This window comes from Macroventuria anomochaeta (assembly GCF_010093625.1).
Source record: "Macroventuria anomochaeta strain CBS 525.71 unplaced genomic scaffold BU25scaffold_23, whole genome shotgun sequence".
Taxonomy (NCBI): Eukaryota; Fungi; Ascomycota; class Dothideomycetes; order Pleosporales; family Didymellaceae; genus Macroventuria; species Macroventuria anomochaeta.
In genome coordinates this window covers 178,431-200,373 of record NW_022985384.1, presented here as the reverse complement: position 1 = coordinate 200,373, position 21,943 = coordinate 178,431, and the positions used below count along the sequence as shown (strand labels likewise).

Here is a 21,943-nt window from a genome sequence, read left to right as displayed (position 1 = left end):
ACATTATTCATTGCACCTTCCCTAGTCCCTGACACCTAACGCGCCCATCGCATTCACAGCTCCATTTCCACTCCCGTATACCCGGCTCATTTCAAACCCGGAGGTTTCCGAGCACTCCTCCAGGAAGGGTACGCAAGCTTCCCACAGATGAGCAAACGCGCCTCGAGGTCCAAGAACCGCGGCTCTGTACCACGCAAGAGCTCCACCGACTCGCTGCGAAAGGAGAGCAACAACGGACATGCGAACACCAGCGCGACCATGAACGGCGTTATTCTCGAACATCGCCGCAAGCATGCGAGCATCGACGGCACTTCGCCCTCCAGCCAGGCAGCGAGCCTCATGAGCAGCCACTCCTTCACCCTCGACGACGACGTACCGCCATTGGACGCTGAGGAGGGCCCCTCGAAAGGCTTCTTTGAGCTGTCGAAAAAGGACCAGCGCAACTTCCTACTCCTCGTGCTGCTCTACTTCCTCCAGGGCATTCCCATGGGTTTGGCGCACGGCTCAGTCCCATTTCTGCTGAAGAACGTCGTCTCGTATTCGGCCATTGGCGTCTTCTCGCTGGCCGCATATCCCTACTCGTTGAAGCTTCTTTGGAGTCCGATTGTGGATGCTGTCTGGTCCCCTAACGTTGGCCGAAGAAAGAGCTGGATCTTGCCCATCCAGACCATCTCTGGTTTCTCGATGATCTGGTTAGGAAAGAACATCAACAGGCTCATGACGGAGGCTGGCGAGTCAGACGGTCGTGTATGGACATTCACATGGTGGTGGTTTGCCCTCGTCTTTCTCTGCGCAACGCAGGACATTGCCGTAGATGGTGAGCTGCAATTCTGGACACTATGCGAGTATCAAAGCTAACACACCCAGGCTGGGCCCTCACACTTCTGTCCAAAGAGAATCTCGCATACGCCTCGACCGCCCAAACCGTCGGCCTTACAGCCGGCCAATTCCTTTCGTACACCGTCTTCCTCGCCTTCAACTCGAAAGACTTCGCAAACAAATGGTTCCGCCCTGCCGGCGCACCCGCCGAAACTGGTCTGCTCGAACTCGACGGCTACCTCACATTCTGGGGCTGGGCGTACCTCCTCGTAACCCTCGGCCTGGCGCTCATGAAGCGCGAAGACCGCGACCGCAACACCGATGGCATCAAGGATGTCTACAAAACAATGTGGGGCATCTTGAAGCTCAAGAACATCCAGTCCTTCATCATCATCCACCTGATCGCCAAAATCGGCTTCCAGGCCAACGATGCGGTCACTAGCTTGAAACTCCTCGACAAGGGCCTCAAGCAGGAAGAACTCTCCCTCGTCATTCTCGTCGACTTCCCTGTGGAGGTGTTCCTGGGCTACTACATTGGCAAATGGTGCCAGACATATCCGCCCATGCATATTTGGTGCTGGTCTTTTGTCGGCCGCCTGGTCGCAGCAGGATTTGCGCAGTTCGTGGTATCCGTTTTCCCCGCCGACGGCGCAACAGGCGGATTCCTACTCCTCGTTATCGCGGAACACGTCCTCTCCACATTTATGAACACGGTCATGTTCGTGGCCGTCAGCGCTTTCCATGCAAAGATCTCTGATCCGGTAATCGGCGGTACTTACATGACGCTGCTCGCTACGTACGTACTTCCCCTCTTCTCAGAACGCGGTACTAACATGATCACAGCGTTTCAAACCTCGGCGGCACATTCCCGCGCTTCTTCATCCTCAAAGCCGTCGACATGTTCACCTCCGCTACCTGCTCTCCCCCTTCCACCCCCCCTAAAACCGAACTGCTCAAAGGCCCGCTCGTCACGCAGCCATTCTCGTGTGCTCTAGAAGGCGACAAGCACCGCTGCATCAACGGCGGCGGAGTCTGCAATGTCACAACCGACGGGTACTATATTGTAAACATACTGTGTATCATCGTTGGCGTTGTCACGTTCTGGGGGTACATCAAGCCCGCTGTTATGCGAATACAGGCGCTGCCCTTGAGGGCGTGGAGGTTGGCTGCGTAGATGGCTGGGGCGGAGGATAGATAGATGGTAGAGTAGATGGGAACGCGAAGATGTATTGCAAATTCTGACTTACGATGTATCAAAGTGAAGACGTTGTGCGTGCATCTGGCAGTGGCAGAGGCAGAGGCAAGTCTCATGTGAAGCAGGGCCGTCTCAGCCAAAAGACGAAGGGTGGTGCATGAGAACTGCGAAATGAGGCCTGACTCTACTGGGACATATTTGAGAGCAGTTGGGATTCGATTGCACTGAGGAGTTAACGTGGCTGCCGCAGCTTCGACTTGCTGACGGCCTGTGTCGAACCTTGGCATAGTGACTGACTGTGTGAACTGGATGCAGGTACTTGGAGAGGAACGGTGCCGGTACATAGAACTAGGAAGAAGTACCGGGCTGTAGTGAGCGAAACGAGGGCCAAGGAATGTTCATTGATATGATAGAGTGTAAAGATATTGCATTGCGTCGAACGGGAGCTGTGAAGACCTGTCTGATAGTAAAGAAACCCGTGTGAATCATGGTGACCGGCATAGCAACGAGAGGAACGAGAGGCACCCAGACGCATGATAAATGATGCATACGCGTGAACCGCTTTCATAGCTTACATCCCCAAAGGGTTGCTCATTGAACGTGACAAAGTAAAGAAATGACAGACATTATCGATCGAGTGTTGAAGCCTCGTCCTCCGCCCGAAACAGAGTGGGGACCAAACGTAGAAACAAGCCCGCTGATGAGGCCCACCCATGAGACTTCCAAATGCTCCCACACCACGCAGCCCAGATCAAGAATGTCAACGTATTGAGAGAAAGCCATGCGAAACCGTAGCCGATGTGACAACCGTGATCGTAGCGCAGCCGTAAGTCATGTCCTCTTTTCTGTCCTTCCGAACACAGCAAACGACCTCTGATCTTCAACCTCTTGTTTCGCCGGCGAGCACGAGAGGCAAAGCGAAGTGCGTCAGACCGTCTAAAGCGCCGTTGGTAGTGCCGAGGCAGTTCGCAATCGTGGTACTCGTTACAGAATGTGATGCGCCGCTCTCGCATACAAAGACTGGGAAAGGGGTGTTGGCGTACAAATGTCGAAGAGTAATTGGGTTGCCATGGGTGCGAAGGCGATTTCGAATATGCTGGGGTCGGACTCGCAAAATTAGATCGGCGTCGGGACTCGGGAGGGCTGTCGAGATGTCGCTGTCTATCGGCGTCCAAACCTGCTGTAATGATTGTTGGCATTTGTTCTGAATGAGTGACTGAAAGGAAAAGATCAAGCTCCTTTGCTACGAGGAGTTGACGGTCTGCTGTTGCTGAACTTCGGTACGTACTTTTGTTTCTTTTCGGCAGGTTTCAGGATCTATGGATACAATATTAGTGTCTGGTCCTACTATCCAGGATCAAGTGGACATACCTGGAAGGAGCATAGCAAGCTCTCGTCGACGCTCATCATCGCACCTGCATTGTCAAATTCACCGCAGTAATTCGGCGCACTGAACAATGTGACGAGTTGCCGCTTTGAGAAGAACTCGTAGCCGTCTTCTACGACCTGATGGGCACGGCAGATAAGATCCATATCGTGTTTTTGCAGGAAGCGTGACACGACATCGGGACCGAATGTGAAACTGACACCTCTGTCGTTCTCGCTCCAGCCGGTGATATCCTTGTCAGGATCAGACCACAGAAGATCGCAGAGAAGACCGCAGTCAGGGATCTGCGCAAGTCAGCTTGAGCTCATTGTATTTTTCGTGTATAGTGGTCGAAGTGACGGGTCGACGCAGGATCACTCACATCAGTAGGTCGCATGACTCGCCTGATCTGCTCCATGGAGTTCAGGTCAGGGCTCAAACCACCGTGCATGGTGAAGATCTTCTCATCGATGATAGCAGCGATGGGCAGGCAGTTGAAGCAGTCGGTGAACGTCTTCCATAGCTTGATATTGTATCTTCGCTTGCACTCGTCGTAGAAACCGTAGATACGGTTGATTGAGGCGCACTCGTGGTTACCGCGGAGGACGAAAAAGTTCTCGGGGTACTTGATCTTGTAGGCGAGGAGCAGGCAAATGGTCTCTAGCGACTGCTTGCCACGGTCGACGTAGTCACCGAGGAAGAGGTAGTTGGCCTCAGGAGGGAAGCCGCCATATTCGAAGAGTCGGAGCAGATCGTAGTACTGGCCGTGGATATCTCCGCAGATCTGTTTCGTTCATTGTCAGCGAAGATTTTAGAGTCGTTGACTTTCACTGACCTTGATTGGTGCCTCGAGCTCGAGGAGAATGGGCTGCGAGATGAAGATCTCTCGCGCCTTGGTGCACAGATAGCGGATTTCAGTCTCGAGCAGCTGAACCTGCTTGCCGGGCCTGCTGCCCCTGACCTCAAGGAGACGGTCTATGATAGAGTCGAGGTCTACCTCGTTCTCGGCCATAGCTGTGATTTGCTACTGGCTTAGTATAGGGTATGAGAGGGAGCAAGGGAGAACCTCGCGTGGGTGGGGTCGGAGAGAAGGAGCGCGTTAACTCGAAAGATGTTTTCCCTGGACATCTGTTGTTAGCATGGATAGCTCTGTTTGACACAAAGCCGCGTTGCAGGGACCGAGTCCATGTCGTGCCTGCCACCAGCGCACATGCCCACTCTCGGGAGGTGTAGATAGGCATGCACAGCGAGGGGGAGTCCAACGTACCTCAAGTGCAGATGGGCCGGTCCGTGTAGACACTGGTCGCTAGTGGTGGGCGCTGTATGAAGAATGGCTCAAAGCCCCTCAGAGACGCCTTGCGGCAGTGCTGGGTCGACTCGACGCTAGGAGTGACTCGCGAGTCGGTACCGTCAATTATGCACGTGCTCAAGTGTATACCTGTGCGGTGGGCGGTTGAGGGCGCGATGGGAGCGGGGCACTGAGGCGTTGTGGCCGAACGGTGTTGAGTGGGATGCTGAGGGACGGAACCTCACCGCCTGGCTGCGACGTGGAATGCGGGGTCAAGAGGCGGTTGCTGCGTGGTGGTGCTCGATGCTGCACGGCAGGGAAGTGCGTCTGAAAGCTTTTGCTACTCGAGAGTCGGGGCAGGTGGGTGGTGCGAGTGGTAGAGCGTCGCCGTGTAGTAGTTTTGCCTGGATTGTTTCGTCCTTGGGCTAGCGCTTGGCAGAGAAGTACGAGCTAGGCTCAACTGAGAACGCGCGGCCGACGACGAGGGAAGCAATGGGAGATACTTGGGACGTATTTGGGAGCTGAGGCAGAGGGCAAGTGAAAAGTGTCTGAATCCGAAGGAAGCGAGGCTCGCATGTTTGGGAACAGGGCTTGCACTGAACCACTCAAGCGCTCTGTCATCATCCTGTGCACCGCCCACTCACGCGCGCTACATAGCAGCTTCACCCAACGTCTACATGTGCATTCTTGTGCACTCACAAGTCCTGTCAGCGAGCACAGCATGATTTGATACTCTGCACACTGCTGCTATGATGCTTTCAGGACCTTCCACTCACGATTGTTCACTGCGACCGTCTGAGAGCATCCCAGTGACATTGAGCTCCGTATCTCGTTCTAGACTTGGCCGCCGGCTCTTCAGGCGAGCTCGGCGCGTCCCCTCATGCACCGAGTATTTATACGCACCAATGCGGTGAGGTCACTACACAAACTGTTTCAGCTTCTCAACATACGTCAGTGCGAAGGTATTCGATGTTGGCTGCACTGAAATTCTATACACCTTCTGCTGCTCATCAATTGTTGCGGAGCGGAGTGAATGTAAGAATCACGTGTGGACACATTGCAATGCTGTGCAAATCACGAAGACCTTCTATCTTGCCATGGACATCATCGTCACATTTGACTGTGCAGCTACTTAAGATCGTGTCCAAGTATCCGCTCCTCATTATGCAATAAGTCAAACAACGCCCCTTCTTTGCTCACAAGCCAAGCTAGATGAGCCATGTTTGCAAACAGAAAGCAGAGAGTCTTCCAAGCCCAAATAACGCCATGAGATGATTAATGGTACAAAGACAAGGTCATAACAGGTCCATTGAACCACGCAGGAAATGCAAGCACAGCCAGCCTTTTTGGGGATGAAAATGCCGCCGGTGTATCGATATAGGTGAGAGTAAACGCAGAAGAACAACGAGCGTGACGCAGGCGCTCAAGTCCTTGGAAATCGAAATCCATCCAACGCCATGCAAGAGAGGTGATCTGCGTGAAATGGAACAGCAAAGATATGACAAAAACCAAAACAATCTGACAGCACCTAGTGAACAGGTGGGCGCAGATTCTGAAAAACAGACAAATCTTTTGGGTATCGCAAAAGTGATTAGATCAAGGTGGTGAGGTTTCAGCCTAGTGTACGACCTCCTGAGACGATCCCTTGACTGGGCGTTCGGGGTAGCGCTGGTTGTATGGGAGGCGAGTTGTAACCTCGCTCTTGGGAGAGGCCTGACGCTGCCGGGTCCCAGCTTTCGTCACCCAATGCACTCAGCCAGGTGTTGCCGAAATCCTGTCGAAGTGCCTCGATCTTCTTTTTGTATAGATCGTTGCTCATATCGAACTCTTGCTCGGGAAGTTGTGGTGCTTTGCTATCGGTTGTGGTATCGATTGGTGGCAACTGCTGATGCGTAGTGTGGGTAGTGTCTATGACAACCCGCTCGTCCAGAGAGGGCCTCTTGGTTGGGTCGCCAGTAATCTGCCCATTCTGTGGCTCTTCAAAACGAGATTTGTCTTGAACTGTGACGTCCGTAACAGACTTTTGTATCCTGGGTGGTGTCCTTGCCGAGGTGTCATCGTACGAAAAACCAGTAAGACCAGAGCTAGCTGACTGCTGCATCGCCTCAGCGTGCGACAGTTCGACGATCCTCCGTTTTGGTCCCTTCTTCTTCCGCTGTGAGCCTTGCGCAGCTTGCGAACTCCGCGTGTTCTTCTGACGTTGTAGCGAGCCAGAACGCCTGAGCCTGTCAGGTTCGTCGGTCGTGGAGTCGAGAGCTTTGACGATCTTTGGTGGGACATGAGGTGGGGGTATTTCGTCCTCGACCGGGGGTTTAACGACAGGAACGCCTGGGAGCTCAGGCGCTCGATCAACGAGTTGCTTCCTCTCAGCATTGCTGGGACCGGTGGAGTCGATTATAACATCCTCAGTGTAGCCAGGTGTTTTGCGGAACAGATTGAAGATTGTGACTCGGTAGTTAGGGTAGGACTTGCAGAACGGGTTGCGATGGACGTAAATCTCGGTCATGTCAGGTATAACGGTAAGTCGTGCCAGTTCGGTGGGATCCGTCAGGTTGTTGTCTCTGAAGTCGACTCGTTCCAATGACAACAAGCGCTCAATGCCAGCCAGTGACGACAAACGATTGGAACGAAGGTTCAGTGTGGTGATTGCAGGTAATGGGTTATGGCCCAGGGACTGCAGGCCCTCAATCATGCAGTTTGAAAGGTTGAGAGCACGCAGGCAAGTCAAAGTGGCTAAACTATCTGGAATCTCGCTGAAAAGATTGGCGGACAAGTCGAGCGACTGCAGGGTGTTCGTAAGCGGCGCAAGACTGTTAGAAGATATGTTTGTGAGCGCGTTGTCAGCCAGACTCAGATGCCTTAGAAAGCGCCATTTTGTCGAAGGGAACCAGCCCAGGGAAAGAAGATTCGACGAACTTCCCCTTGGTGTGTTTGATCGCACGCTCGAAGCTGAGCTTCCAGAAGAGCGTCGGTAGTTCGGCGCAGTACTCCTTCCGTGACCGTGAGCATGGCTGGAGCCGTGTCGAGAGCTGGTGGGTCGAGAAGGAGAAGAACTTCGCTGACGCTGAGTCGCAGGTGCTTTCCCAGTGAAGTCTCGCATAACATCAGAGTTACGGGGGCTCGATCCTTGCTTGCTGGGAGCATTGGGTGAGGACGGCGGCGATTCTTCGGATCGGGCTAGGTGCGCGTGTTTCGCAGTAGGACTCGCTGTAGGCCAAGGTACCGACGGGGAGTGAGGTGCTTTCGCGGATCGTCTGCGGCGCTTGTCAATGTCGTCCAGGACAATGTTGATGAGAAGGTCCGCAGGGTCATCAACACCTGCTCGCTTGACAGTAAGACTGCGAAGATTCTCAGCGAGTCGGTCCCATCCATAGAATTGGCGGAAGTCGACATCGTAGATCTCCAGCGCTGTAACATTCTTGAAGGCGAACAGTGGCACAGCGGTGTCGAAAGGGAACTCCTCGTACCCTGCTATCAGGCGAGCTTTGTGATCTGGGGCCAGTCGCAGACACGGGATCTTGGTGAACGCAGAGTACAGGTATCTCAGATCCTCCTGAAGCAAGGCTTTCTGCTTCTCAGCCTTAGCTGCACTGTTCGATCCAATCCGCAAGCTCGACCAGAGCGACGACATGCCTGACATGACACTGCGCACACTCGAGACCGAGTGGATCGAGTTACCGTCCGAGTTCTTCTGCCTGTGACGCTGAGTGTTGCTGAGGAACGATACGTAGTTAGTTGGTGAGGCGTCTGTGTGGATGTTCTCCAGTCTAACATTCATGGGTCCCACAGGGATGGAGGTGTCCTCGAAGCGCGAGAGCAGGTAAAACAGATGATGCGGTGTCAAGGTCAACTTCGCTGGCTTGATCGTGGGCGAGGTGAACGTCAAAGAAGGCAGCGAAAGAGCTGCAGCCCAGACACTGGAAGAGGAGGAGGCTGGGGGGCTTGAGGGGCCCGTAGGCGAGGAGGGGGAGATCGGATTGCTCTGGCCATGTTTGGGAGCTTGTCGCTGCAATTGCAGAGCATTTGCAAGCGCTTTCTCGTGTGTTCGTACAAAGTACGCCAAGTTCTGCAGCATATCAGTATCAATCCTATGAACAGCGCTCGTGGTGCACACGCACTCTAATGAAAACCTGTCCATCCTCTGTGTCCATGATTTATGGCTAGCAGACACTGACTGCATATAGAACTCCGGGAGTGTCTGCACGCAGGGTATATAGACGGGCGCCCGCTATTGTAGAGGTCGCTTGGGGAGGACTCGACGTCGAGGCAGTACTCGCTAGTCACGTTGGGTCGCGGGACCTTCACAGAGCACCTACGTTGTGAGATGAAGTCACCTGGATGCTACTTGGACAGTCAGCAGTGCAGACAAATTGCAGACGGAGAGGGCGCAGTTGCCGCAGGGCATTGTTGCTGTCCGGCAAATCTTGGCAATCTCGGTGGGGGTAGCCGGCGCGGACTCGAGGTACATACCGTTTGACTTCCTCCTGATGCCCTAGGTAAGGAGACCTAGGTGACGATAAAATTGCTCTGGCAGAGAGCTAGATATTATGCAGCGACGGCGCACGGAAAGACAGCCCACTGGAGGCGGCGGGTTGCACAGGAGGAGCAGCTAAGCTGCGTGTTCCAGCGGTCGGCCAAAGAAAGGTGCAGGTTCGTGCAGGAGATGCACGAGCGTCCGAACTGCGCCCGCGACACTGGTCAGGAAGAAAAAGGGCAACCCGATGCACGCGCTCGCTGATGCAGCAGGGTGCAAGAAGAGGAGGGCGTCGACGCTGGAGCAGCGCAGGGGGGTGCGTTGTTTACAATATGAACAGAGAAAAGCGCTGGTGAGCGGCCGTATGTCAAGAAATTAGATGCCTTTTCCGATCACGGGCTGCCGTGTTCAGACCTCCCGGGGCGATCTGGAGGGGCTCAACGACAAGGCTTGCGCAACACGGCTGGGGTCAAGTCTAACGCTCGATGGTGCTTGAATACAATGCAGACCCAGGCAAGCTGGCAATGATATGAACCGCGGTGAGGACAAGAACACCACACCACGGGCAACATGTCAGCCCAAAGGCAGCATCACAGCGGACAGGCCGTCGATAAACACACAAGCCCTCGAGACCCTTTGGGCTCGCAATTGGCCAGAGGGACGAGCCATCTCTTGACATGCAGCGCTAGTCTGACCACCCATGCCTGCATCCTCTGCGCTTGGATCTCAGGCGTGCTGCAACTTCACAATCAGGTATCGTGGGCATCGATGAGCCTTATTTACTTACTCGAGCTTCTGTCATTCGTGATGCATCGCGTTGAACTATCTCGACGATTATGCGACGAGAGCAGAGTGGGCAACCACATTGCGCCCGTTCGACGCTGTGCGAGCATCCACATCGCAGCATGCGGAAGGTGCTCACTGAAGGATGCCGTGATGGGACCCCCCAGCCATGGCTTTCTTCGGAGGGTTGCGCCGAGCACCACCGGTTGCAGATGCGCTAGCCGGTTATCAAATAGGGAAAACCAGGACGAGACCATCTCTAATCCTGCTCGAGCCTGACGGCAGACGGCTGCACGATAATGATACTGCTCAGTGCTCACCTCGCTGCTCGTCAAGAGATTGCATATGAAGCTTTTGCGCATTGAAAACAGCCAACGCTCCACTTCGCTCAACACCTTTGCGACACACGGTCACAATGGTGGTCAAGCTGTCGTCGCACAGGCCGTGCATCATGGACACATGAGGCAATCTTGAACGTGCCGAGTCAGGTCAGGTTGATGGACCCTGGCCCGCGTCCGCCGCATCCATCGAATCTGACCTCAACCGCTCTGCACGCCGCTGACTGCTGCAAGCTTGAGGCGTCTCTCCCTCGCTACGTCCAGAGCGCTCCAGACATGCCATAACAGGCAGTCCACGAGAGTGCTCATCTGACTGCTGTCAGGCTTTGCAATCCTGCGGCTACCGCGCTGCTGCAAGCTGATACGCGAACCGAGTAACACAAGGCTTGGATATCAAACACCAAGGTAGCGCCGGACCCTTACAATCCTTCTCCGTCAACCGACACCACTCAACTGGCTACGCACTCGCTATGCACAGACCACACCGTCTACAAGGGTGCTCGTGGCGCCCATTTGCAGATTTCAAGATTAGCTGGCTACAACGGCGAAGCAGTTCAGCAAACACCGTGCAACAGCCAACAGGCGGATCGCCGTACTCGACGAGCATGGTTCGCATCATGTCTGTTCCCATCTTCCCGCGCCTCAGACCACGTTGATGCGGACGTCCTTCGTCAGGGCACATTTCAGTAAACTTCCTGGATACCCCACTTGCCTTTCCTAATGACAGGCGGATTTGAGCAATCAGATCCCTGTAGGTGTCTGCTCGGAGATTCGGCTAGCGCTCGCTTTACGCCCATCTGCCCCTCAACACCATGCCCCTCACTCACGCTGTAGATGTACCTTCGACCAGCGATCGCGCGATCTTAACAACCACACCAACAGCTAAGTTTTTCACACCACCAACCATTGGACTTGACTGTTGGTTGTGGAGGCCTGATCCAACCGTTACCGCTAAGCGACACTTTCCCGACAGCCGTTCCATGCAGTGCAACAGCACTGGCATACTTCGGCTTTGTTCGATCTTCACCGCTAGATCAATTACTGAGCGCGCAACGGCCCCGTGGGGTTCAACATCTCCGACTAGCACTCAGAGCTTGCCATTGGATGCAGTGGATGCAATGCAGCCTCACAATCGACGGGGACTCTAACTCGTCACAGTGCATCCACATTATCGACAATCTTGCAGCGAATCGCTCTTTCTTTCTCTGTATTTACAAGCCAATGTTTCTACAGTCATTCGATCTCAAATCTGAGACATTGCAGCTTCGACTCGCTTTGCAACGAGATTCGCCCAATTAGCGGTGAAGCCTTACGCCCGGCTTCCCAGATCTCTAACAAAGAACCACACATCATTCTCCCATCAGCCTCTTGGGTAGACGCAGACGCAGATCTTCACATGCCCAACGTCCCTCAGCTATTAGCCCCGGCTATCGCCCAAGTGCCGGATTCCCTGTGCTGGCGCCCGTACCCAGCCTCTCGAGTCCGATGTTGACATCATTGTGCATCTTGGTCCTTGTGTGGTGAAGAATTCCCCACATCGTCTACAGATGGTGAGAGACAAGCTTTTGGGTGCTCCACGCACTGGTGCTGCCCACTGGTACTGCTGGTGCTGTCATCTCACGACACTGATGCGAGACATTATGAGAGCTGAGCCAATCACGCCACTATGGGATTTGGTGGTGGTGCTTACCGCCGACACGTCGGAGCTGGTATCACGCATGTCGACATCTTCATGCAAAGACGTCCAAAACGTTTCCTGGGGTTTGAAGATCACATTAATTCTAATCTAAAGCTTTTGTTTGCTGTTGGCTGATGCTGCAAGATTAGTGCAGTTCCACTTATCTAATTGTCTAATGCTCAGAAGAACGAGCTCCTCCGTAGACTCAGAATACCAGGGTTCTACGTTCGGGGTATAAACAATTCAAACAAGCATGTTGGCTTCTCTCATGATCTCATGTTCTCCCCACCCGGCGATAGGTCTAACCGGATGACTTCCATCCCGACACCACACACCAGCACCCTCGCTATTGCATCGCCATCGTTATCCACCACCGCCATGCTTGAGACATCAGCAACGCTAGTTTTGACCTTTGACAGTCGCTTGATTGTCAATTTATCGGATCTAGTCTTGCTTGTGTCACTGGCATCTGTGTCATTGATGACAACCTCCCATAGGCGAACCCACTCATCATTGCCTGATGTGAGAACGAATATGTGGAATCGAAGGTTGACTACTGTGCACGCTGTAATCGCAGAGCCGTGCGCGCGGTTTACAAGTACCGGCGGCGACGCGTAGGCTCCCTGTGCTGCTGTTGATAGATCCGATGCGGCAGGACAAGCGAGCAGGAATGCAAGGGCACCATCATCGCCGCCAGAAACAATGAGTGTTGTGCCGTCGCCATTGACATGAGATGACATAGCCTTCGACGCGTTCTGGTGGATTCGTGCGGGATGGTGCCACTTGAGAGCGGAGGTCGACGGCTGTACAGGCTCGCTAGACAAAGACCAGAGGACTGCGTGGCCGTCTGTGCCAGCTGTCAGCAGGCTGGTTGGCGAAAGGAAAGTGCATTGCGTCAGGCAGGAAGTGAAGTAGGTGCCCTTAGCTAGAGGCTGCCATTTAGTTGCGACTGTCGGATCGTAGCGATATGTCTACATAAGGTTAGCCATATCGTTATATCTGGATGATCATACTGACCTTTATGCTTGAATCTGAAAACACCATCGCAATTGTATAAGCGCTGCCGCATCGACTGACGTCAAAGGACATGATTCGCAAATCCGAAAATTCGCTTTCCGGCGTGTAAACAAATTCGCAGATCACTCCGATGTCAACGACAGTATCTAGAGTTCGAATTCGCCATACGTAGAATTCCTCTGATCCGGCGCTGCTAAAGAGATATTCACAGTCGTCAGACCATTGCAGGTGTTGGATTCCCGTGGTGTGCTTGCGGAGCGTTCTACGGCACACCAGTTCGCCGTTGGCGTACTGGAAGATCTTGATATCTGTATCCTCAGCACCGGTGGCGATCAGACCTCGGTGCCTTACGCAGTAGACAGAGCAGTCTTTTGGGGGAGACACTGCTACTGCCTTGATCTCACGACCGTGACCACCGGGACGTATGACGCCATGATTCGAGCCTTCCTGACTGTAAACGTGCAGGCTAGACGCCCTTGTCCACACCAATGTTCCTCCTTGTGCGTTGTAGGAGTTCGATCTTGACTGGAATGCCCAACTGCGGTGCGCACCTCCAGTTTCAATGCCCATGACCTCCTCTTCAGAAGTGATGTCGTACAAGACCCATTTCTTGCTCGAGAACCCATGCACCAGCAGATGATTGTCTTGAAAATACAAGCCTTCAATGTGCAGTCCAATCGGCAAGGTCAGATCGTGGACGAGCTTGACGGTGTTCTTCGATAGGTCAATGAGATGCACAGCGAGACACCCGTCGCGTCCGACTGAAAATAGATGACCCACTGACGCGCTTTCGGGCGACGCCTTGAACTTCATTGCAGTGATGGTCTCGTCTCCATGTACTTTCTCGATGATCCTGAAGAGACTAGCTTCCGGACTGGTGGCATTTTGCGAGATGGTATACAATCCTATAGACCCGCGACGGAACCCTAGGAAAAGGAATGTGTTCTCAAAATCTGTTTCTATCACGGACATGCTTGTTATAGTCGAACCTGTCAAGATGTCCGACACAGGTACCGAAACGATCTTTGAGCTCAAAGGTGATAGGCCCATGGTTATGTCGATGAAAACCAATTGAGCTTGTTTCTGCCCGACTAGGGTGACCAAAAGCACGAGTTGCTTTCGACCTCCAGCACAGAATGTGTCTGTGGCGAACAGAGAGCCGACTTTGCCGGTGACCGTGAGGATGGTTTTCAGAGCCGAGTCGTGTGCCGAATACATATAGACACTACCCTTGGTGCCTGCAAGAAACGCTACCCCGTAGGTAGGCACGCTGGTGCATGTTGAGTAGCCTGATAGATCTTCCAACAGATCGACCAAGGTCGATGTCGTGAGACTACTTTGCAGACCTGAGCCAGTATCCGAGTTGAATGATTCGACTAATATCTTGCCGGAATTCGTGACGAGCAGAAATGTCGTGCTGAGGATGAAGCAGTAGCTTCTGATCGAATCAGCTTTCTTCGAAGCTTTCGCAGATTGATAGGCTTCATTGACTGTCGCCGAGGGCTGTGCCATATGAAGTAGGTCGTGCACAGTATACTCGGCGACCGTGGTGCCGTGACCTCGTGCGCGTTGATTCACACCAAGCAGTGGATGAGTGGTAAGCTTGCTGTCAGCAGCACCGCAGGCGACGCGTACTGGACCAGCAGGTTGACGGTAGGTGGTCATAGACCATATGTTCTTACCATTGTGATAAGCGGCACAGTTGGTCTGTTGTAGTGTACACGGTATGGTATCTCCTTTTCCTGTGCTGGCCACAAGCTTCCATGCGCGCGACGTAGCATCCTCACCGGCCGATAGAAGAGCTAATGCTCCATCGCAAGGTGACGAGTCTAAGAACCGCACTTTCCAGACTCGCGAGGTATGGCCCCACCCAATCGCAAGACAGTTCGAACTGTCGGATTGTGCTTCAGTAGCCGCGACACTGAAGCCTGTGTGACGTGTCCGCTGCGCCTCGGCACCTTGGTCTACAACCTGCCCATTGGTGGCATTGACGTCCACATTAGAAACGTCCCAGAGACGAATTGTACGGTCGTCGCTGCAGGAAGCAATGACTCGCTTTAGGTTGCCGCAACACCCGCGTTGCAGCTCTTTCGAGATGCGAACGTCGAAGATCGAGCCTTCATGACCAAGGAAGACTTGATGAATCCGAGAAATTGCTTCACCTTGGGCCGGCTTGCTCCATGACCAGTACATGATCTCGCCGAACGCTGTGCCAGCAGCAACGAGTATGCAGTTAGATGACTCCCAGAGAAGATGTGCAGAGTACAAAATGGAACGTGAGCTTGCCGTGAGCGCAGAGACGTTAAGATTCAAGGAGCTGTCACAGTGGTCAGTAAAGCTTGGATTTTTCGACTCGGTAAAGGAAGGCAACAGGAAGCAAGTGTGACCTACCTTGAGGCAGGTGTTGATCCATTGTGATACTGTATGGTAAGCTCGAGAAGTGCATTGTGAGCGGTAACAGCAGCACAAATGCCTAGATTGTACACATTTTCGTCGTCCAGGCTACTCATCCGAGGCGCGAGGTCAAGTATCCAGTCGGGGGCTTTCACAACATTTGACAGGCACAGAGACATGGGCTCTTGGCCACGATCGTCAGTCGGGGCGTTGAATCGGGGGGGATTGAGTCGGAGGGCCCGGACGAGACGTCCGCCCCAAACGACGAGTTTCGTCACATTGTCAAGCTCTTCGGCATAGACTGATATGCCATGAACAGCCTGAGCCTTGAAGACGCGTCTGGACGTAATAAATCGAAAAGTCTTGGCGTGATAGAATCGAAGAAATGGTCCTTCCGCGGCGATCAAAAGCGCTCCGCATGAGGCTAATGCCGTCACTGGTACATGAGTGCTTTCATGCTGGATGAGTTAGCCCCACTCTGGAAGATGGACAATCGAGCACTCACGTGAAGTGTGGGTGACATTGGCGAGCAATGTAATCGGATCGAAAGCCACAGCTTGTCGTGGATTTTTTTGGTGTTTAATCAGCCCCGCACTGCACCTGCTTTGCGTTGTGGCGCGGGGTATGACGAAGCTTCTCACTCTCGACACGAAATTTACACCACTTTGCGACCGGCACTGCCAACACGTCTAGAGCTGTCGTACTATTCTCACACTACACACCATCCCCCACATACAAATCGCCAACATCCCACATACCCCCAAGATGTCTCTCGGACCAGCAGGCGCGCAGATCAACCCGGAGCATGCCGACAACTTCGAGGACATTGAGAAGCAGTTCGCGGTGAAGGGTGCGCAAATCCACACAGTCAACTTGTGTCCTTGCTGACAGGTCGCGCAGTCGTCCAGCACATGGAGACATATTGGAACATCCTCGAAAAGGTCAAGGGCTCCACTCTGCGCCTTACCAAGCTCGATGACGAGATCTACGAGCACTTCCAGAAGGAGTTCCCCGACTTCGATGCGTCAGCCACAATTAATGAGGACGAAATGAAGAGCAAGGCCGGCAAGGAGCGATGGCGCAACTTCATCAACCAATACGAGAAGACGGTGGAGGACTACAACTTCGGCGCCATGCTGCGTGCTAGCCCCAAGACAGACTACACACAGGAGGGAACTATTTTTGCAGTGCGCATGCAGTTCTACGCCGTCGAGATCGCTCGGTAAGTTGGTTTCTAGGGTCGATGCAAGCACAGCTGACGGGCGCAGCAACCGCCAGGGCCTGAACGACTGGGTCTACGAGCAGGCTCACCAGGGCAAATAGACAAGTCCAAGGCATGACCTGACCTAACTGCAAGTCACACAAAGGGTGGAAAGCGTCCTGCATTGGTATTCTGCGGGCCGGGACTTGTCCGTAGTAGCTTACCGGTCCTGCCGTATGCCTCAAGCCGTCGCCACGTACAGATGACCGTATACCGTAATCGTTCTCGCCGTCTTGCTCACATCGCCATGCCTTTGCCCGGCTCGATCGATGTTGTAAGCAACAATAGATAGTGTTTGGGTTTGTGCTGGAAAGCTCTCACACATGAGTGTGGGTTGCCGCCAAGTTGCAATACCTGCGATGGTGTACATCTAACGAATTGACGCAAACCCTGGTTACTTCGCATAACTTTCTGTCCATCATCCGTTTCGATATGTCTTTCAATATGTTCTCGCAGTGTGCCGTTGCGAAAATGCTGGGGCTGCTGTTGCACGAACCATCCGTTGGTGGTGTGTGGCCAGAAACAATAGCAAGGCCAAACAAAGTGACAGACGCAACCAGTCCTTCGAGATCAGCAATGCGCCGGCTGGACATGCAGAGAGCACCCGCTACGCCAAATGTGGTAATTCGTTGTCTTCACTTACAATCGTGTTTGCACCGTTTCGCCCTCACTGTTTGACCCAAGGTCTGACCCTCTACTCTCGTCTTGCGAACTTCGAGTCCGTTTCAGTCAACATGGCAACAACCTCAGAATCCGAACACCCCGAAAGAGAGAAGAAGGCAACTACGCAAGCCGATGAAGAACAAAAGTTTGCTTCGCAGGTGGGATGGAGGGCGCTCTTCGGCTTCACCACAACCAGTCACATTACGGTGCTAATCAGCGCGCTCGCAAGCGCAGCAGCTGCTGCTGCCACCCTACCCGTTTTCTCCATGATATACGGCCGCATCTTTAGCGCATACTCGGACTACGGTGCTGGAAATCTCGACGGCGATGAGCTACTGAGTGAAGTCACAAGGCTCTGTTTGATCATGACTGGTGTCGCTGCAGCAAGTTGGGTTCTCAACAGCGTGTTTTTCTGTTTTTTCCTGCTGTTCGGGGAATTGCAAGCGAAGAGTGCGCGAACCAGGATCTTCGACGTGCTTGTTCGAAAGGACATGGCATGGTTCGATTTGCGGGAAAGCGGCATCGCCGCATTCCTACCTACCATTCAGATGTGAGCAGCCATGATCTTTGCTTGTGCTTGTATGGCTAAGCATCCCCAGGAACATTCGCGATCTGCAGCTGTCAGTATCTGCACCGCTGGGTGAAGCGCTTCAGTGCACTATCGCCGCGGTTGCAGCTCTGGGGGTAGCATTTTACTACTCCTGGAAGCTGACCCTCGTCATCAATTGTACAGTTCCTTTGGTCTACCTCGCAGAAGCATTCCTATCGAAGAAACTATCTGCAAGAGCGCACGATCAGGCGGACCAGCTTCAACAGGCGCTGAAATATATCACCAACGCCATACAAAGTATCGAGACGGTCAAGTGCTTCAATGGCGAGAGCCACGAGCTGCAAGTCTTCACAAAGGCTACCTCTCTGGCTGCCACCCTGTACAAGCGCGTGGCGAATTTGCGATCTATGCAAATAGGGCTGATACATTTCTTCACCTTCACGGTCTTTGTCCAAGGCTTCGCCTACGGTTCGCACCTGACCAGAACTGGGGCCCTCGACATCAATAGTGTGATCACTACATTCTGGGCAGCATTGTTGGCCATAGGAGCTATCACAGGATTCCTCCCACAATTTATCGTCATGCAGAAAGGCAAGGTCTCTGGAGCTAGACTTCGAGCTTTGATGGAGCAAATGTCTAAGGAGGATGGGCCACACGAATCTCAAGGAGAGTTCAAACCTTTGAGCTGTCCAGGTGATGTCGAATTCAGAAACGTCAGTCGACCTCGAATAGTTCTCATGTTATGCTAACAGATCAGGTCACTTTCTCCTATCCCACACGAACTGACGAGATCGCTCTTCGAGAAGTAACTCTGCTCTTCCCAGCAGGAGAAACAACATACGTCATTGGCAAAAGCGGTTCGGGCAAAAGCACCCTAGGCCAGCTGCTTGTTCGGTTCTACCAGCCGTCTTCGGGTCAGATATTGCTGGATCATGTGCCGCTTAACGAGCTAGACGTTCACTGGCTGCGACAAAATGTCACGTTGGTGGAGCAGCACAGTGTCTTGTTCGACGACACCATCCATAACAACATCACTCTAGGTGATCAAAGTCGGACTGTAACGATGGATGACGTCAAGAACGCGGTCAGCTTTGCTATGCTGGATCCGATCGTGAAGGGTCATCCAGCAGGCTTCGAGACCAATCTTGGCGCGAACGGAAGCTCTCTGAGTGGAGGACAGAAGCAAAGGATGGCTTTGGCGCGTGTTCGGATACGCGACACACCTGTGTTGATATTGGATGAGTCCACCAGTGCTCTCGACTATGTCACGCGAGCCATGATCCTCCATGCCATACGCGAATGGCGTCAGGGAAAGACGACGATAGTCATCACGCACGACTTGTCTCAGATCCAGGCGCATGATTTCCTCTATCTTCTCGGAAAAGCGCAGGTGCTCCAAGAAGGCTATCGTAAGGATCTAGAGGTACAACCTGGGATCTTCCACTCTTTCCTTGCATCGAACGAAGGAAAAAAGGAAGACATTCAAAGCGAATACTTATCAGACGATGAGTTCGATGACGCTCAAATGAATGAAATTAGGTCTCTCTATCGCGATTCGTGGATCAGGCCTACACTAGCAAGACGGCCACTCTCTGCAGCCTTGTTCGGACAGTCTGTACTATCGTCCTTCCATAGTGAAAGCGCACTGGGCCGGGTTGACACTGTCGCCATCAGAATAGACAACAGGCTGACGAGAGTGGCTGATGAAGAAAGCAGTAACCTTGATGAAGAGGACTTCTTCAACGCTGATCGAGTTTCGCTCGAGCCACCACCCGAGACATTGTCACCCGTATCGGATGTCTTTATGACCAATCAGTTCAACACTGCACGCACATCCAGGACCCTCCTCAACGATCGCATGACCGAGATGCACTCGTTCAAAGAGAAGGACTACGGCTCAAGACCAGCTTCCAGAGCATCGTCACGGCCGATGTCAATTCACTCTGCTTACCCGAAGCCGGTGTCTATCGCTACGGTCCACATGTCGCACCTTCCTCAGCCCGTAAAGCATTCAAGGCGAAGGAAACTTCGGTCCAGGTTCAGTCGTGAGACAATTACCGATGAGCCAAAGCTTCCTACAGACTCTCTGTCTATCACGCACATTCTGAGGACTGTATGGCCCATCCTTGGTTGGCGCTCGCGACTCGCTCTCTTCGCCGCCGTTTTGGCAACGCTGGTACATTCCCTCGCAACTCCAGTATTCGCCTGGGTGTTCTCACAGTTGCTTGCCACTTTCTACGCCGTCAAAGACACGAAAGCTGAATCTATCAGGTATGTGCTGATCATACTAGGCATTGCTGTGACAGATAGCCTTGCGAATTACCTCATGTTTTATCTCTTCGATAGCGTCGCACAATCATGGACCCAAGCACTGAAAGTTGAGGCCATGAGGCGTATACTTGCGCAGCCTCGCGAGTTCTTCGACAAGGAAGGGAACAGCATGCCATGCTTGGCTGAGTCTCTGGATTACTTTGCTGAGGAAGCCCGCAACCTGCCTGGACGCTTTATGGGTATCTTCCTTGCCATGTTCCTTGTGATGGTGATATCCGTCACCTGGAGCTTGGCTATTTCCTGGAAAGTGACGCTGGTCGCCCTTGCAGCAGTGCCTGTCGTCCTTGCTGTTATAAAGGCATACAATATGATCAGCAGTCACTGGGAAACCCTTGCGAACAAGGCTGCCGACAATGTTGGCCAAGTCCTTCACGAGACAATCGTCAATATTCGTACAGTACGCTGCCTAACCTTGGAAGACCACTTTCATAAGAAGTACGAGGAAGCAACGACAAACGCTGTCAACATTGGTACGAAGCGCGCTATCTACTCCGGATCCATTTTCGGCCTTCTCAATTCCTCCGTCCTCTTTGTGACGATCGCTCTCTTCTGGTTTGGCGCATGGCTTATCTCCCGCAAGGAACACTCCATTCTCAAGGTCACGGAGACATTCATGATCCTTATGCTGTCTATCAACGATATCAGCGGGATGTCACAATACTTGACCCAAGTCAATATCTCTCGAGAAGCCGGGGCACGCCTTCTCCGTCTTGCTTGCCTCCCCGAAATCTCCCACGAAGATCACGGGACCCTCAAGATCGAATCCGCTGGCGACATTTCCTTCAACAATGTATCTTTCACCTACCCGACCCGCCGAGGCCACCAAGTCTTACACAACATTTCATTCTCCATCCCGCGCGGCTCCTGCACCGCTATCGTTGGCTCCTCCGGCTCCGGAAAGTCCACTGTCGCTGCCCTTCTACTGAAACTCTACCCCACAAACGCAAGTCTTCATACTTTCCTCGCCTCCTCGGCTAAAGACCTCTCCATCTCCGGGCAAAGCATCGAGACACTACACACTGGCTCCCTACGTTCTCACATGGCCATCGTCAGCCAAACACCCGTTCTCTTCCCCGGCACCATCGCGCAAAACATCGCATACGCACTTGCCCCGTCCAGCCCAGAGTCAGACATGGAGAGTATCCGCGCCGCGGCCGCCGCAGCCGGTGTGAGCGAGTTCATCGACAGCCTGCCCAACGGGTACCAGACATTGATCGGCAACGGCGGCACGGTGTTGTCTGGCGGCCAGGCGCAGAGAATCGCCATCGCGCGCGCGCTGGTCAGGAACCCGGATATCCTCATCTTGGACGAGGCGACGAGTGCGCTTGATGCCGTGGCAGCGAGTACCATCCGCGAAACTGTGCAACGCCTCGTGTCCTCCGCGACTAAGCACGACGACACAACTGGCCTGCCAATGAGTCCGAGGAGTAGGGGCGGTGGACTCTGGGCGGATGAGGATTGGGAGGTGAGTAATGGGGCTGTTGGGAGCCCGGTTTGGCTGAGGGCGAGGGGAAAGGGGAGTAAGAGTGAGGAGAAGAGGAAGAAGAAGAAGAAGCAGATGACGGTCATCATTATTACGCATGCGAAGGAGATGATGAGTATCGCAGATCACGTTGTCATGTTGGACAAGGGGAGGGTAGTCGAGGAAGGCGGGTACGCGGAGTTGAAGAGGAAGAGGGGTGGGGCTTTTGCGAGGTTGTGGAAGGGTAAGGCGGCGGAGTAGGGGTTCACTTTTTTGTAATTGTTCTTGTTAGTTTGTATGTATCCGGAGTTTTCGATGTAGGAT

At 53.3% G+C, this 21,943-nt stretch overlaps 7 protein-coding genes across 7 annotated transcripts; 3 read left to right on the top strand and 4 right to left on the bottom strand.

Moving 5' to 3' along the window:
* Positions 1-147: 147 nt before the first annotated feature.
* BU25DRAFT_432488 (uncharacterized protein) lies at positions 148-1,993 on the top strand (the record flags this gene model as incomplete). The annotated part of the gene is made up of 3 exons (XM_033708723.1): positions 148-817; positions 868-1,615; positions 1,663-1,993. The coding sequence occupies 3 exons, from the start codon at positions 148-150 to the stop codon at positions 1,991-1,993; spliced, it is 1,749 nt and encodes a 582-aa protein (XP_033560100.1).
* A 433-nt stretch (positions 1,994-2,426) lies between these two features.
* Positions 2,427-3,374, bottom strand: BU25DRAFT_105679 (uncharacterized protein). The gene has a single exon (XM_033700288.1). It carries the CDS (start codon positions 3,211-3,213, stop codon positions 2,641-2,643), a length of 573 nt encoding a protein of 190 aa, XP_033560099.1. The 5' UTR covers positions 3,214-3,374; the 3' UTR covers positions 2,427-2,640.
* Positions 3,245-4,392, bottom strand: BU25DRAFT_344722 (Metallo-dependent phosphatase; the record flags this gene model as incomplete). The annotated part of the gene is made up of 4 exons (XM_033703010.1): positions 3,245-3,331; positions 3,386-3,685; positions 3,763-4,164; positions 4,216-4,392. The coding sequence occupies 4 exons, from the start codon at positions 4,390-4,392 to the stop codon at positions 3,245-3,247; spliced, it is 966 nt and encodes a 321-aa protein (XP_033560098.1).
* Positions 4,393-6,198: 1,806 nt separating this feature from the next.
* BU25DRAFT_105599 (uncharacterized protein) lies at positions 6,199-9,282 on the bottom strand. Its single transcript, XM_033700286.1, has 3 exons — positions 9,139-9,282; positions 8,787-9,009; positions 6,199-8,734 (listed from the first exon to the last, which is right to left on the bottom strand). Exons 2-3 carry the CDS (start codon positions 8,817-8,819, stop codon positions 6,281-6,283), a joined length of 2,487 nt encoding a protein of 828 aa, XP_033560097.1. The 5' UTR covers positions 8,820-9,009; positions 9,139-9,282; the 3' UTR covers positions 6,199-6,280.
* A 2,815-nt stretch (positions 9,283-12,097) lies between these two features.
* BU25DRAFT_371037 (WD domain-containing protein) lies at positions 12,098-15,878 on the bottom strand (the record flags this gene model as incomplete). Its single annotated transcript, XM_033703969.1, has 4 exons — positions 12,098-12,912; positions 12,959-15,275; positions 15,350-15,810; positions 15,858-15,878. 4 exons carry the CDS (start codon positions 15,873-15,875, stop codon positions 12,208-12,210), a joined length of 3,501 nt encoding a protein of 1,166 aa, XP_033560096.1. The 3' UTR covers positions 12,098-12,207.
* Positions 15,879-16,000: 122 nt separating this feature from the next.
* On the top strand, positions 16,001-17,015 carry BU25DRAFT_492454 (DUF757-domain-containing protein). Its single transcript, XM_033711641.1, has 3 exons — positions 16,001-16,202; positions 16,253-16,574; positions 16,621-17,015. Exons 1-3 carry the CDS (start codon positions 16,118-16,120, stop codon positions 16,673-16,675), a joined length of 462 nt encoding a protein of 153 aa, XP_033560095.1. The 5' UTR covers positions 16,001-16,117; the 3' UTR covers positions 16,676-17,015.
* Positions 17,016-17,313: 298 nt separating this feature from the next.
* Positions 17,314-21,880, top strand: BU25DRAFT_472709 (multidrug resistance protein-like protein 2; the record flags this gene model as incomplete). The annotated part of the gene is made up of 4 exons (XM_033710858.1): positions 17,314-17,826; positions 17,876-18,539; positions 18,584-21,622; positions 21,692-21,880. The coding sequence occupies exons 1-4, from the start codon at positions 17,348-17,350 to the stop codon at positions 21,878-21,880; spliced, it is 4,371 nt and encodes a 1,456-aa protein (XP_033560094.1). The 5' UTR covers positions 17,314-17,347.
* Between the last annotated feature and the right edge of the window lie 63 nt (positions 21,881-21,943).

Excerpts from the sequence above, each read along its gene's own strand:
- BU25DRAFT_105679 (XM_033700288.1), bottom strand. The coding sequence starts at position 3,213 with ATGCCAACAATCATTACAGCAGGTTTGGACGCCGATAGACAGCGACAT.
- BU25DRAFT_105599 (XM_033700286.1), bottom strand. The coding sequence starts at position 8,819 with ATGGACACAGAGGATGGACAGGTTTTCATTAGA. Across the intron at positions 8,735-8,786 it reads ATGGACAGGTTTTCATTAGA|AACTTGGCGTACTTTGTACG; the intron begins GTGCGTGTGCAC and ends GATATGCTGCAG.
- BU25DRAFT_492454 (XM_033711641.1), top strand. The coding sequence starts at position 16,118 with ATGTCTCTCGGACCAGCAGGCGCGCAGATCAACCCGGAGCATGCCGAC. Across the intron at positions 16,203-16,252 it reads GAAGCAGTTCGCGGTGAAGG|TCGTCCAGCACATGGAGACA; the intron begins GTGCGCAAATCC and ends CAGGTCGCGCAG. Across the intron at positions 16,575-16,620 it reads TACGCCGTCGAGATCGCTCG|CAACCGCCAGGGCCTGAACG; the intron begins GTAAGTTGGTTT and ends TGACGGGCGCAG.